At 37.4% G+C, this 14676-nt stretch overlaps 1 protein-coding gene across 3 annotated transcripts in view; it reads left to right on the plus strand.

Moving 5' to 3' along the window:
• The first annotated feature begins 454 nt into the window (after nt 1-454).
• The window catches only part of TBC1D15 (TBC1 domain family member 15), a 66387-nt gene continuing 52165 nt past the window's right edge, over nt 455-14676 (plus strand). For all 3 annotated transcript variants that reach the window (XR_003791168.1, XM_029205926.1, XM_029205927.1), the window contains exon 1: nt 455-508. Coding sequence is in view for 2 of the 3 variants with exons in the window: in XM_029205926.1 (XP_029061759.1) it covers nt 479-508 (30 nt within the window). In the remaining variant the exon portion in view is untranslated. The remainder of the gene's footprint in view (nt 509-14676) is intronic.

Genomic DNA, 14676 nt, shown 5'->3' on the forward strand with positions numbered 1-14676 from the left:
CGGATAGAGGGCTGGGGCTCCTTTAATCTTCACCACAGCCCTATCTCAATTTCACAGATGAAACCCTGAGGCTGAAAGTGGAAGTGACTTGCCCATGGCCACAAAGCCAAGAGCAGGTTTGCTGGGTCCCAATATGCTGTCCTTTCCATCATACCAAGCTGAAGGGGCCTGCGAGCGGCTCGGAATCTCGCCCCCAGCCAATCCCCAAAGCAAAAACACTTCAAATTACTTACCCTCCAAGGAAAACAAACTGGCACATGCGCAGTATGCACCAGCGACTCCACCCGAGAGGCCTCCGAGGCCTACTCAGTGCACATGCGTCAGGCGGCTCCTCCCGTCCCCGCCCGTCACTCCTCGCCATTCCCGCCACTCCCCGCCCCTTTCCCGCCCGGATATCAGCCTACTTTTGCCGGATGTTGTTGTGAGTCCGAGAGACACGTGAGGCGCTGCTACGTCATCAAAGGCACGCGCAGCAAACATGGCGGCGGCGGTGGTCGTGAGCGGGAAGGTAGGTAACGGCCGCGGGAAACATTCCTGTTTTTCTTCGGGATGGGGCTGTTTTTGCTGCTTGGAGCCTGGCCGGAGAGGGATGCGAGGGCCTTTCTGTGTCAGGAACAGCCTGTGGAGGATGCAGGAGAAGATGACTAGGTGGTGTCAGCTGTTCTCTCGAGAATGCCGGCTCAGTCCGGGAATTAAGAGACCCGGCTCCTGCTCCAAGGCCAGCTAGGCCTCGGCGCTGTTCTGGTCGGCTCTGTCCCAGGGCGAGGGGCTTTTATTTGTATTGCCTTCTTAAGAGATAGGTGGTTGACCCGTTGTTTTCTTTTTCTGGCTTGATTTTCTCTGACTGGACCTCTTTATGTCTGCTCTTCGGACTCCAGGATTTTTTCTCTTCCTAATCGAACTCGCCTTTGCTTCACTCTGGTGAAGGCATCTTTGTCCTCTTCGGGAAGAGCTGAAAACAGGTGCTTTGCAGCTGTGCAAACCAAGAGTGTATTGGATCCATTTTACCAGGTTGCCGAGTTGGTTGGTGATGGTGAACAACAGGGCATGTTTCCCCTCAGGGAGCTGGAGATTTACAGCATCGCACGCTTGTCTGGGAAGGCGTTAGTTACGGTATTTATTTCCCAGACAAATCTGTGATGTTCCCGTGGGAGACTCTGTGGTACCGTCTTACGGAGGTGGTCATTGACCCCGTCGTGATAGTTCGTTAGGAATTCGGATTAGGTGCGGAGGATAGTTTATCGCATAGTGCCTGTTCATGTTCCGAGGACACATCTTAATGCCTGTTGGTTAGGACTGTCGTGGCATGCTACTGGAAGCATTTCCCATTGCGCGAGTATTTCGAAAACAGTTGGGTCGGGTAGTGACTCATCTAACACCAAGAACTACTTACTTTTCGCAGATAGCTTTCTCCGTTCCTTGAGTTTCACTCATTTTCTTTATGCTGCCCTCTCCATCCCATTTTGAATTATTTGACAGCGTTTGTGCTTTAGTGTATGGACCACTAGCCAGAATAACACAGTACTGTTACTCTGGAGGGTGACCTTGGGAAATTGAGCAAGCATGAATTCTCCGTCCTTCATTTTCTTTATCCCCAGAATGGATGTGGTGCCAGGCATTATTTCTTGTATTGGAGTTGCTAAGATTACATGAAATAATAAAAACTTTATAAAAAATTACATACTTCTCCATACTGAGTATTTTAAATGATGGGTTGGTCATCGTTTTCAGATTTTCACGGTCTTTGGTTGTCTTGTCAGTTTTGTCTTCAGGGTGGATGCTGATCTTCTGCTTGGCTCACTACATATTTTAAGGTTATATTGTTTGATTTTTTTTATCTAGGACTTTCCAAGAAGGGATCCCTTTCTGTTTGAACTACACTCTTTCAGGTGTGGATTGATTTTGATAGAACCCTTGAGATGAAGCAGAGTTGTAAAATATAAGACTTTTTCCACCCTTTCCTTCCAGTCATTGCCTTTCATAATGTGACTTATTAGTCTTTTATTTCTTAGCTCTGCTTTGTCACCTCATTTATTCTCACTCATGGCAAATTTATACCCATTCTCATCACTCCATCTAAATTATTTTTCCATGCCCAAAGCTGCCCTTCTGCCAAATAATTGTATGATGACCAGCAAAAGCCACTTATTCTTCCCTCAGCAAGTTCAGATCTAGTTTAATGGCATCATCATTCACCTGGTTGCATGTAAAACAAACTTGGAGACGTCCATTTCTATAACAACATCTAAGCAATAACCAAGCCCTACCAGTTTTACCTTAAAGAGGTTTCTTAGATTTGCTGCATCCTCTTCATTCTCAGTGCTTAGTTCATTCAGGCATTTAGTCTTGAGCTCTTGGCTGATTTTTCTCCTTGTCTGCAGTCTCTTTGCCCACCGTCTCCTCTACACAACCGCTGGAGTTATTTTCTAATGCACAAGTCTGATTGTCTCTTGCTTTAAAAAATAAACAAAAAATCTTAATTTTGTTATTGTCCCCATTGAAATAATACTCAAGGCTGGTTAACATGGCATAAAAAGCCATATTGTCTTTCTGGCTTTGTCTTATGCTTCCCTACTTCCCAGTCTTGTTTCTTTGGGACAGGGGAATGCAAAGAAGACACACACACACACACACATTTATGAAAGAGTGTGTATATGTGTGTCTCTCTGTATTTATTTATTCGTCACCCACCACCCCAAAGGTTCAGCTAAGACCTGTCTAATTTAGAAACCTAGGGCAGTGAATGTTAACCAAGACTTGTAAGACTCACATGTGGTACTTTTAAAGAATATAGGTGCTGGGCCACAACCCAACTCTGTTGAATTAGAACCTCTTGGTGTTGAGATCTAGGATGTAGAGTAACTTTTCTACTAAGACTACTTTGCTTGCTTTGAACTTTGAGTGTAGGAAGTGATGGGGGGAGGAAGTTAATCTCTGTCATATGGAGAAGCAGTGTAAGATAACAGTTAAGAGCTTGGACTCTGGAGCCAAACAAGTTTCAAAAACTAACTTCACACTTGCTGGTGACTTCAGTCAAATTATTTAACCTCTCTATGCTTCAGTTTCCTTATCTGTAATATGGGGATGATAATAGTACATACTTTATGGGATTTTTAAGGTTAGTAAGTAAATGTATTAGAACAAAGCCTGGCACGTAGTAGATACTGTGTAGGTGTTATTCATCATCTTAATTTCCCGGCAAGTCATTGGTTGGGTATGGCAGAATTTTAAAGGTTTAGAATACGGTTTTTGGTATGGGTGTGAACTTCATTTTTGAAATTACTTCAGTTCTAACTCTCAGTGTTATTTTAGGATTTGAAAAATACCTTGTTTTAGAAGTCACATAGTTTTGATGAATGAAAAATCATCACAGTAGGGCAGTGGTTAAGGAGATGGGAACCTGATTGCTTGGGTTCAGAACCTAGCTCCACTGCTTTATAGTTGTGTTAATTTGGTCAAATTTCTTAACTTTCTGTGCACCAGTTTTCTTATTTGTAAAATGGGGGTAATAATTATTTTCCATTATGGAATTGTAGAGAGGATTAAATGAGTTAATATTTGCAAAGCATTTAGAATAGTACCTGGCATCAGGTAAGTGCTTAAATTTTAGCTGCTATTATTACTATTGTTAAGGAAGATCTTTCAGACGGTCTTAAAGTTGTAAGGTTATTATTGATTTGGAAGTAGTTGAATGTTTATTTTTGCTGCCACTTTCTACAGAGAGATTAAGGCCGCTTACAAATATTAAAGCACTATAGTTATTTAAAATAAATCAGAGGGAAAAAACGCAAAAGGAAAGTGAATAAGGGTAAGAAAGGTAAATGGAACTGGAAGTGCGATTATTAAATAAACTTTATGCTTTAGTGGGCTACAGTTTTGCCAAAGAGGGGAACCTGATCAATAATAAGAATTACAGGATCTACAATAAAATAAAACCAGGAGCAAAACCCAAAAAAACTAGTTTCTGAAGATTAGATCCAAGGATAAACTCTTCTGTAGTTTCTTTATACTATGTACTATAATGAATCTGATTATATAGCATATTGTATCCTTATGGTTAAAAAACCCCACAACCCTATAATGCCCATTAGCATGCTGATGGTTTTATACCAATGGCTAGCTAAGCAGTTCAGTAAATACAGGGTACTGATTTGATGTATTTAGGTCTCTGATGATTTGACTGAACTCAGGGGTAGGTTGTTGTCAACATGAGTGGATGGATTCAGTGTTTCATCTATGTATATTGTTCTTAGCTGAGCCTGTGAAAGTGGGTTTGAGTTTGATTATAAACCCTGATTAGTTCTTGGAGTTCAGCTATTCTTTGTTGCCATGTATATATAGAACCATATGTTTTAACAATCAACCAAATGGGGGGGAAGATTGACATTCTGTTGTGAATTTTTTTTTTCCTGGCTGTGATCTTTATTTCCCGCAGTTTTATTGAGAAATAATTGATGTACATCACTGTGTAAGCTTAAGACATACAGCCTATTGGTTTGATTTATATATATTGTGAAATGATTATCACAGTAGGTTCAGCTAACACTCATCTTCTCATATAGATCCTCCTGTGAATTTTTAGGGGAGAAATAGGGACACTGACTGCAAAGGCTATCCTGCTTTAGGATAATTAATGGAATGAGTTGAATTAATGGAATGAGTTGACTCATTGCAGAGAAGGCGGGAGAAAAGAGATAGTCTGAAATAGGTTTTGGCCTTATACCCAGTGCCTCTGATGGTTGCAGTTTACTTTTATTCATTTATTCAACAAGTATTTATTAAGTATCTGCTTTCTTCCAGGCACTGTTTTAGGCACTGGGGGTACGTCAGATAGCCCCTTACCTTGGAGATTACAGACTTCAGTTCTTCAGAAGGAAAACATTCACTAAAAACCACTCGCTTGTTTAAATAAGAAAGTAAATATGAATTTTAGGTCCTTGAAGTGGTGCTGATTTTAGTGAATGTTCGTTTTCTTGAGACTTGTAGACTGATCCTCATGAGGGCAGGGCCTGAAATGTTTTACCTGTGTCTGACAGACATTCTGGCATATAGTAGGTATTCAGTGAAGAAAAAAGAGCAAGAAAGTAGAAAAAAATGAAGGGAGACTAGAGGAAGAGAGGTGTGTTCACTAATAGCACTCTTGTTTTGGAGTTAAAAAGTCCTTTTTTAGTATATTTGCATTTCACTTTAGGTCTGTGTTTTTACTGTGTTAGGCTGTGCTAGAATTTGGTTCTATTGAAAATAACCTGAAACAATTGGGAAATCACCTGTTATTTTTTCTTTGAGTTTTTTTATGGCATTTTTAGTAAGAATTTATTTTGTAGCTTAAATTTGGTCCCTTCCAGTTCCTTTTAGATATGCTTGTAGTCCTGTGAAACCCCTTGCTTAAGAAAGATTAATATTCTTAGTATCTAGCAGATTTTCCTGGAGAATTTTCTTAGACTAGATCTTGTAACATGGTAGTAACCTTCCTCGTGTAGGATACAGTATGAGTATGTCTTCTTTATTTTTCTAGCATTCTTTAACAAACATTTGAGTACCTTCTGTGTGCGGAGTCCTTTATTCTCGACACAGCACAGTAGTCTGCAACAAGTCATTTCAATTTGTGATTTAATAAAAACATGACTTTTTGGGGAAGAATTCAAAATGCTGCTGAGACTAAATGAAAAATTGTAACCCAGCCTTTTAATTTTCACTTTTTGGTGGAAGGAAATCCTTATGAAATCCATTTACTGTTTCTTGTGCAATCTATGGTGTGTCTGTAGTCGTTGGTATAAGAGAAGTCATTCGTTTAATCCTTGTTATACTATACCTTCCATACTGCCCTCCTGTCTGACATTGTTTGGCACACTGATACCCTTAAGATGCAGTAATAGTTCTGCTGCCTGCTCTTTATTGAGAATTGTACCATCCTCAGTATCTCAATATCTCTCTGTCTTCACTCTCAAAATTTGTGTGGTTTGTTACTCTTAAAACCACCTGTGTTCTGCATTTCTTTGAGTTACACAGTCATTACTGATTAACACACCCCAAATAAAACTCATTGTTTACTTTCTTCCTTCTGTATTCTCTCAGTAAATAACCGCATACACTCAGTTTTGTCCTTGACTCCTTTCCCTTCACCTCCCACATCTAATCAGTCACAAAGTCCTATCATTTTGACCTTCTAAATATCATTACGAGCCATCTGCCTTTCTTCATCCCTCTGCCACTGCCTTGGTTCAAGCAACCATGAATCGCTTCCTCACTGGATTACTGCAGCTGTTCATTCTCGGCTCTGCAGCCGGTGTGTTGGCTTAGAAAAGGCAGGTCTGACATAACATTCCCGTGCAAGAACTTTCTAATGACTTTCTAGTGGCAAATAATCATCTTCAGGGTGAATTCAAACTCCCAAATTCCTGAGCATGGCTTAAAAACCCGGTATGATCTGATCTGGTCTCTACTCTTGTCTCTAAACTCTTAGTACTGTCTGATCTGGGTTGCAGCCATGCACTGAACTACTGCTCTCTGTATAGAACATACAGCTTCTTCCAAGAACATATACCCTCTTCTAGTTAAAATTGCCATTCTTCAGGTCTCAGGCTATATGTCACTCTAGTTAAAGTCTTCCTGATTTCTCATCCTGCCTGAGCCCCTTACATCTAGGTTAGCTATAATTTATTAGGGTCTGCTGTGGCAGCCTATTCAACCTCCATCATATGTTGTAATTGTCTGTTTTCTTGTCCTAATCCCCAATTAGATTGCTATGAAGGCAGTGACTGAGTCTTATTTATTTATACCTAGAAGCTTACTCTGTGCCTGGCACATTGTTAGGCATTCACTGTACATCTGTTGAAGAAATAACTGAAATTGACATCTCATACAGGATCCTGTGCATACTTCTGTCACACTCTTCTGTGACCATTGATTTACATGACATTACTAGTTTAGTTAGACACTTTTTACGATGTATGTTTTTCCACCAGTACCTTTTACTCCCCACATCTAGTTGGTGCCTAATAAATGTGTATGAGTAAAGAAACTTCTAAATCAGATTAGGTGGAATGGGGGTGATTGGAAGTGTTGGACGGGCTATTGTGTTCTTTTGAAGGACTTCATAGAAGTTGTTTGCAGAGAGAAGGTACAAAAGGGTGTTCTAGGTAGAAGGAACAGAATGCACACACACAAAAAGGCACAAGGTTTTGAGGGAACAGGTGAGTTCAGAGGGGCCCAAGGCAGGAAGTATTGGGGAGTGTCAGGTGTTGCATAGCTGTAGATGTAAAGTGTGGTGTCAGAAGGATTTTGAGCTTAGGTGTGGATTGGTCAGATGTACGTTTTATTAAGATCATTTTTGGCAGTGGTTATACATTATACAGTTTACACAGATTACTGGAAGGTGATTAGATTGGGGAAGAGAGACCAGAATGTTATTTTAGTAAACCCAGGCTACATATGATGAGGGGTCAGTGTCAGAGAAGATTTGAGGGATTTAGGAGGTAGGATGAGTATGGTGAAAGAGGCATTTAGGATACTGTGTGGATGGAATGTCTTACAGAGTTGGGAATATTAGAAGAGCAGATTTAGGATAAAACATACTGAGCATAAGATGCCTGTGGATTATTCAAGTGGAGATATCAAGTGGCTGCTTAGATATTTGGGTGTAGAACTCATTAGAGTTTCAGGGCTTACACTGGCATTTCCTGGTGATACTGTCTCTAATCCAAAATTTACATTATTTATATGCTGAATGATTTCAAAGAAACTGAATTTTTGTAACTTTCTTGTTGTTAAATTTAGCTTATAAAATTCACAGTTCCTAAAGTTCAAGAATGTATGTTGTGTATGGTAGGTGTTGGGTTTCCAGGTTTGGACAGAGATTTAAGGCAAGAATTTTATCCCTAAGCCTAAGAGTAAATTTCAAATATTTGGGTTGAATGTTTTCATTTATCTTTAGTTTTTGAAAATATTATAATAATTATAACACAAAAATCCAATCCCACTTAAGTGTAGGAGCAATATAAAAATTTATCTGCTACTATATTGTGCAACTTCATTCTAACTTTTGCTAAATTAGAGGTCAGTAAGTTTATTCTAAAACATTTGCTGTGGTCCCCAGAGCACCTTTAATGAGTTATGTCGGACATGGTTCCTTTGGAAGAAAAAAATCTGAATTTTCTATTGCCATCAGCAGGCTGTCATTGGAAGTTTTATAAATATAATTACCTGCTTATGCATCTTAGCAAATATTTAAGAATAAAGGAGAACTTGAAGGGCCTGAGACAATTTTATTCCAAATGGAGAACTTTTTTCCTTTCTTTAGTACCTTTACACATTGTTCTTTTTTTTCCTCCCAAGAGGGTGGGGAGCAGTTTAGAATATTCTAGCTTGTGTAAAGATTTTATCTTTTTTATAACATTGCCAGATACATACAGGCAAGGAACTTTATCTTGTTTATTTTTCTGTTCTCCATGGTGTCTGGCGCATAATAAGTGCCTAATAAAAGTTTGTCGACTCAAGTTTAGATAATTAGTTTAGCACCACCAAGTGGCAAGTGTTTGAATGTCCTTGATAGTTTTTGCTCCCTATGGACACTTAATCCACAATGAAAAACAGGTAGGGTGTGATTTTTTAATTTTTTTGAGGCAGGATCAACTTCTTTTTCTTTCTTTTCTGCTTTTTTTTAAGTAAAATATCTTTACTTAACGTATTTACTTTTATACAGCGTTTTGAAGTTTAAAAAAATAGACTTTTCCTGTAAGTTATTTTTTATACAGCTTTATTGAGGTGCCACTTGACAAACAGTAAGTTGCACATAGCATGTATAATGTGCTAACTTTTGATGTATATATACACTATGGACCCATCAACAGAATCAAGAGACTGACATGTCTACCACTCAGAGTTTCCTCCTGACTTATTGTAATCTATCACTACCTTCATCCTGTCCACAGACAAACACTGAGCTGCTTTTTGTCACTATAGATTAGTTTGCATTTTCTACAACTTTATATAAATGAAATGATATGGTATGTACTCTGTTTTTGGTCTGACCTTCTTCATTCAGCATAATTATTTTGAGGTTCATTCATGTTGCTGTATGTATCATTAGTTAACTCCTTTTTATTGCCACGTAGTTTCCTGTCGTATGGGTATACCACAATTTGCTTATCCATTCACCCATTGATAGACATTCGGGTTTTTTCCACTTTTGGCTGTTACAAATACAGGCGTTGTGAACATTGATATGAGTATGTGTCATATGAGTATGTGCGTTCTCTTTTCTTGGGCAAATATCTAGGAGTAGAATAGCTGGATTGTAATGTTAGTTGCATGTTTAGCATTTTAAGAAGCTGCCAAACTATATTCCAAAGTAGATGTACCATTTTACATTCCCACTGGTGGTGTATGAAAGTTCCAGTTGCTCCACATCTTTGTCAGCATTTGGCATGTTGGGGACTTCCCTGGCAGTCCAGTGGTTAAGACTTAATGCTTCCACTGCAGGGGGTGTGGGTTCGATCCCTGGTTGGGGAACTAAGATACTGTATGCCACATGGTGCCCCCCCCCCAAAAAGAAACTTTTGTCACGTTTGTTTTTAAAATTAATAGATGGCTTCAATTTGCAGTTCCCTAATGACTTATGATGTTGAGCATCTTTTCATGGGATTTTATGTCATCCTTATGCTTTCTTTGGTGAAGTGTCTGTTCAAACCTTTTGCCCACTTTATTTTATTGAATAAATTGTTTTCTTCATTTTCTTGTCACTGAGTTTTGAGAGTTCTTTTTATCTTCTGGATACAAGTCCTTTATTACATATACAATATGATTTGCAAATATATTTTCTCTGCCGGAGCCTTGCCGGAGCCTAAATTCACTTAGTTTTAGTAGCTTTTTGGTAGATTCCAGTGGCTTTTCTACATAGACAGTCGTGTCATTTGTAAATAAGTTGTTTTACTTGTTCTTTTCTAATCTAGATGCCATTTATTTCTTCTTTTTTGTAGTGTCTGAAACCTCAAGTAAAGTGTTGAGTAGAAGTGGTAAGGGTGGACATACTTACTTTGTTCCTGATCTTAGGAGAAAGCATTCAGTCTTTTAAGTATATGATGGCAGCTGTACTGTTTCATAGTTGCCCTTTATTAGGCTGAAGAAGTTTCCCTTCTATGCCTGATTTGCTGAGAGTGTTTGTCTGAAATAGATGTTGGATTTTGTTGAATCCTTTTTCTGCATCTTTTGTGATGATTTATATGGTTTTTCTTTTTAAAATTTTTCATTGTGGTGAATTATAGTGATTGATTTTTTAATATTAAACCAACCCTAAGAGTAAACCCCACTTGGTCATGAAGTATTTTCCTTTTTACATATTGTTGGATTCAATTTTTATTTAAAATTTTTGTACCTAAGTTCATGTGAGATATTGGTCTATAGTTTTATTTTCTTGTTTTTGTCTGATTTTAGTGTCAGAGTAGTGCTGGGCTCCTAGAATGAGTTGGGAAGTATTCCTCCTCTTCATTTTCCTGAGTTTGTATAGGATTGGTATTACTTCTTTCTTAAATATTTGGCAGAGCTTACTAGTAAAACCATTTAGGCCTGGAATTTTCTTTGTGGGAAGGTTTTTAACTAAAAATTCAGGAAATTCCCTGGTGGCTCAGTGGTTAGGACTCCGTGCTCTCACAGCCAAGGGCTCAGGTTTGGTCCCTGATGGTGGAACTAAAATCCCACAAAACCTCGCGGTGTGGCCAAAAAAAAAAAGTACAGCAGAAACTAACACAACATTGTAAATCAACTATACTCCAATAAAAATTAATTTAAAAAATTGAATTTCCTTAATTTATACTGGGCTACTCAGGTTATCTTTTTCATCTGTGAGTGTTGATAGCTGTGCCTCTTAAGGAATTTATTTGTTTTGTCTAAGTTGTCAATTTTTTAAAATAAACTTATGTATGTATGTATGTATGGCTGCGTTGGGTGTTTGTTGCTGCACGGGCTTTCTCTAGTTGCAGCGAGCAGCGGTTACTCTTGTTGCGGTGTGCGGGCTTCTCATTGCGGTGGCTTCTCTTGTGGAGCACGGGCTCTAGGTGTGCCGGCTTCAGAAGTTGTGGCTTGTGGGCTCAGTAGTTGTGGCTCACGGGCTATAGAGCACAGGCTCAGTAGTTGCAGCACACGGGCTTAGTTGCTCCGTGGCATGTGGGATCTTCCCGGACCAGGGCTCAAACCCGTGTTCCCTGCATTGGCAGGCGGATTCTTAACCACTGCGCCACCAAGGAAGTCCGAAGTTGACAGTTTTATTAGTCTAAATTGTTCATAAATTTTCTTAGTATCTTTTTTACTTGTATACATTTGTAGTGATGTTAAAGTTCTAATTCCTAATACTGTTAATTTGTGTCTCTTATTTTTTCCTCATCTGTCTGGCTAGAGTTTTACCAGTTTTATTCTCAAAGAACTAGCTTTCAGTTTCATTGATCTCTTCTCCCCTTCCCCGTTTTTCTTTTTTCTATTTTATTGATTTCTACTCTGATTTTTCTTTCTGCTTACTTTGGGTTTAATTTGCATTTCTTTTTCTAGTTTCTTAAGGTAGATGATCAGGCCATTAATTTGAGGCCTTTTTTCTTTTCTAATGAAGGCATGTAATGCTATGTTTCCCAGTAAGCACTGTTTTAGTGGCCCTACGCAGATTTTAATACGATGCGTTTGCATTTTCATTGAGTTCAAATACTTTCTAATTTTCCTTTGATTTCTTCTTGACCCTTGGGTTATTTATAAATATGTTATTAATTTCCAGATATGTGAGAATGTTCTGAAGATATTTCTATTACTGATTTATAACTTACTTCCACAGAATATACTTGAATTCTTTTAAGTTTATTGAGATTTGTTTTATGGCCCAAGTTTTGATCTGTCTTGGCAAATGTTGTTGGGTGGAACGTTTTGAGTGTAAATTAGGTCCAGCTGGTTGATGGTGTTATCAAGTCTTCTGTGTTATTACTGATTTTCTGTCTATTGTTTAATCAGTTATTGAGAGAGGGGTTTGAAATCTCTGACTGTAATTGTGGACTTGTTTGTTTTTTCTTGCAATTCTATCACTCTATGCTTCATGTATTTTGAAGGTCTGGTATTAGGTGCATAAACATGTGGGATTGTTAGGTCATCTTGAGGCACTGACCATTTTATTACTATGAAAATATCTTTCTACCTGGTAATATTTCTTTGCTCTAAAATTTATTTTTGTCTGATATTAATATAGACATTCTAGCTTCTGATTAGTGTTGGCATATCTTTTCATCTTTTAATTTTTAACCTATTTGTGTCTTTATATTTAAAATACTTTTCTTGTAGGTAGCATAGATTTTGGGCTTTTCTATTCACTCTGATTCTCTCTTTTTAGTTGGAGTCTGTAGGTGATTTATAGTTAATGTGATTACTGATATGGTTAAGTTTAAGTCTATCATCTTGCTGTTTGTTTTTTATTTGTCCCATCTCTCCTTTGTTCCATTTTCTTTTTCTGTCTTCTTTGTGATTAGTCAAGTAGTTTTCATTATTCTGTGTTTATTTTTTATTTCCTTTGTTGACTAATTCACTATAACTCTGCTATTTCAGTGATTGCTTTAGGGCTTACAGAGTACATCTTTAGCTTATGACATTTACATTCAAGAGTTGTTATACTACTTTACATAAGGAATAAGAACCTAGAACAGTATACTGTCACTTCTCTTCTCCTGGCTTTTGTGCTATTTTTGTTATTTTAACTTTTGCATATATTACAAACCCCACAAAAAACACGTATTCATTTATCTGCTTGTTTATGTTTTAAAGAAGGGGATTTGATTAACAAGAAAAATATATTTATCCACATAGCTACTGTTTTCGGTGGCATTCATTTCTGTATGTAGATCCAGATTTCCTTCTAGTGTAATTTATTCTGCCTGAAAGACTTACTTTAACATTTTTTGTAGTGTAGGTCTGATAGTAATTATTTTAGCTTTTATATGTCTAAAAAAGTCCGTATTTTACCTTCTTTTTTGAATATATTTTCTCTGGGTATACAATTGTAGGTGAACAGTATTTTTGTTTTGTTTTGTTTTCATTACTTTAAAGATGTTGCTCCAAAGAGGAAGGAGGAAACTCTGGGAGGTGATGGATATGTTTGTGACTTGATGGTGATAGTTTCATGAGTGTATACTTATTCTCAACTTATCAAGTTATATATATTAAATATGTATAGCTTCTTATATGTAAATCATACCTCAATAAAGTGGAAAAAAAAAGTATTGCTCCATTGTTTTCAGTCTTCATTGTTTCTAAAAAGGAATCTGCGGTTTAATGTTTATTCCTCTGGCTGATTTTCAGATTTTCTGTGTATTACTGATTTTGCATAATTTGATTACAACGTGCCTGTATCTAGTTTTCTTTGTGATTCTTGCTTTCATTTTGGAGTTCATTGGTTCGTTGGTGTTTATATCTATGGGTTTATAGTATTAATCAAATTTGGAAAAACTTCTGCAATTATTTTTTCAAAAAAGATTTTTTTTCTGTTTCTTTTTTCCATCAACTGTTTCAGGTACTTCAGTTATACATATACTAGACCACTTGAAATTTCCTTGCAGCTCGTTGATGATTTGTTAAATTTTTTCTCAGTCCCTCCCCTCCCCTTTTTTGTATTTTGTTTTATATAGTTTTTATTGCTGTAACTTCAAGTTCATTATTCCTCTGCAATGTGTAATCTGTCCTTATCCAATTCAGTGTATATTTCATCTCAGACATTGTAGTTTTCATCTCTAGAAGTTCAGTTTGGATCTTTTTCATGTTTTTGATGTCTTCTCTTAGCAAGTTCTAACTTTTCTCTAGTGTCCTGAACATATGGAATTCAGTTATAGTAATGTTTTAATGTCTTTCTCTTTTAATGTTATTATTTGTGTCATTTTGGGTCATATTTAATTGGGTGATTTTCCTCCTCATTATGAGTCATATTTTTCTGATTGTTAGCATGTCTGTTAGGTTTTTTTTTGTTTTTGTTTTTAAGCCAGATGTCAGATATTGTGAATTTTATCTTTTTAGGTGCTAGATATTTCTGTATTCCTATAAAATGTTCTTGAGTTTTATCCTGTAAGGCACTTATGTGGAAACAATTTAATACTTTTGGGTCTTGCTTTTAAACTTCGTTAGATGGGATCAACACAGCATTTATTTATTTATTTATGTTTTGTTTTGATTGGCATATAGTTGATTTACAAAGTTGTATTAGTTTCTGGTGTACAGCAAAGTGATTCAGTTAATGTATATATATATATGTATATATATTTCTTCTTTTTCACATTCTTTTCCATTATGGTTTATTACAAGATATTGAATATAGTTCCCTGTGCTCTGCAGTAGAACCTTGTTTATCAGCACAGCATTTGATGTGAAACTAATTTTGCCCCACTGCTGAGGTAAGACAATTCTGAGTACTCTACCTAGAGCTCTGTGAATTATGAAGTTTCCCACACTGATGGGAGCAGCTCTGTGTGAGTGCAGATTGTTTCTTCTAATAATTTCAGGTGGTTTTCCTCTGGCCTTAAGTAGTTTACTGACGCGCGTGCATTGATCAGTACTCTGCTGAATACTCGGGGATGTCTGCAGATCTCTTCATTTCTATCGGTGTACTTTTCTCTGTCTGGTACTCTGTCTTGGCCTTGCCCAGTTCCCAGCTCTGCGTCCTCAACT

The sequence above is a fragment of the Monodon monoceros genome, unplaced genomic scaffold (assembly GCF_005190385.1).
Source record: "Monodon monoceros isolate NGI ecotype Baffin Bay Population unplaced genomic scaffold, NGI_Narwhal_1 Super_Scaffold_6, whole genome shotgun sequence".
Lineage (NCBI taxonomy): Eukaryota > Metazoa > Chordata > Mammalia > Artiodactyla > Monodontidae > Monodon > Monodon monoceros.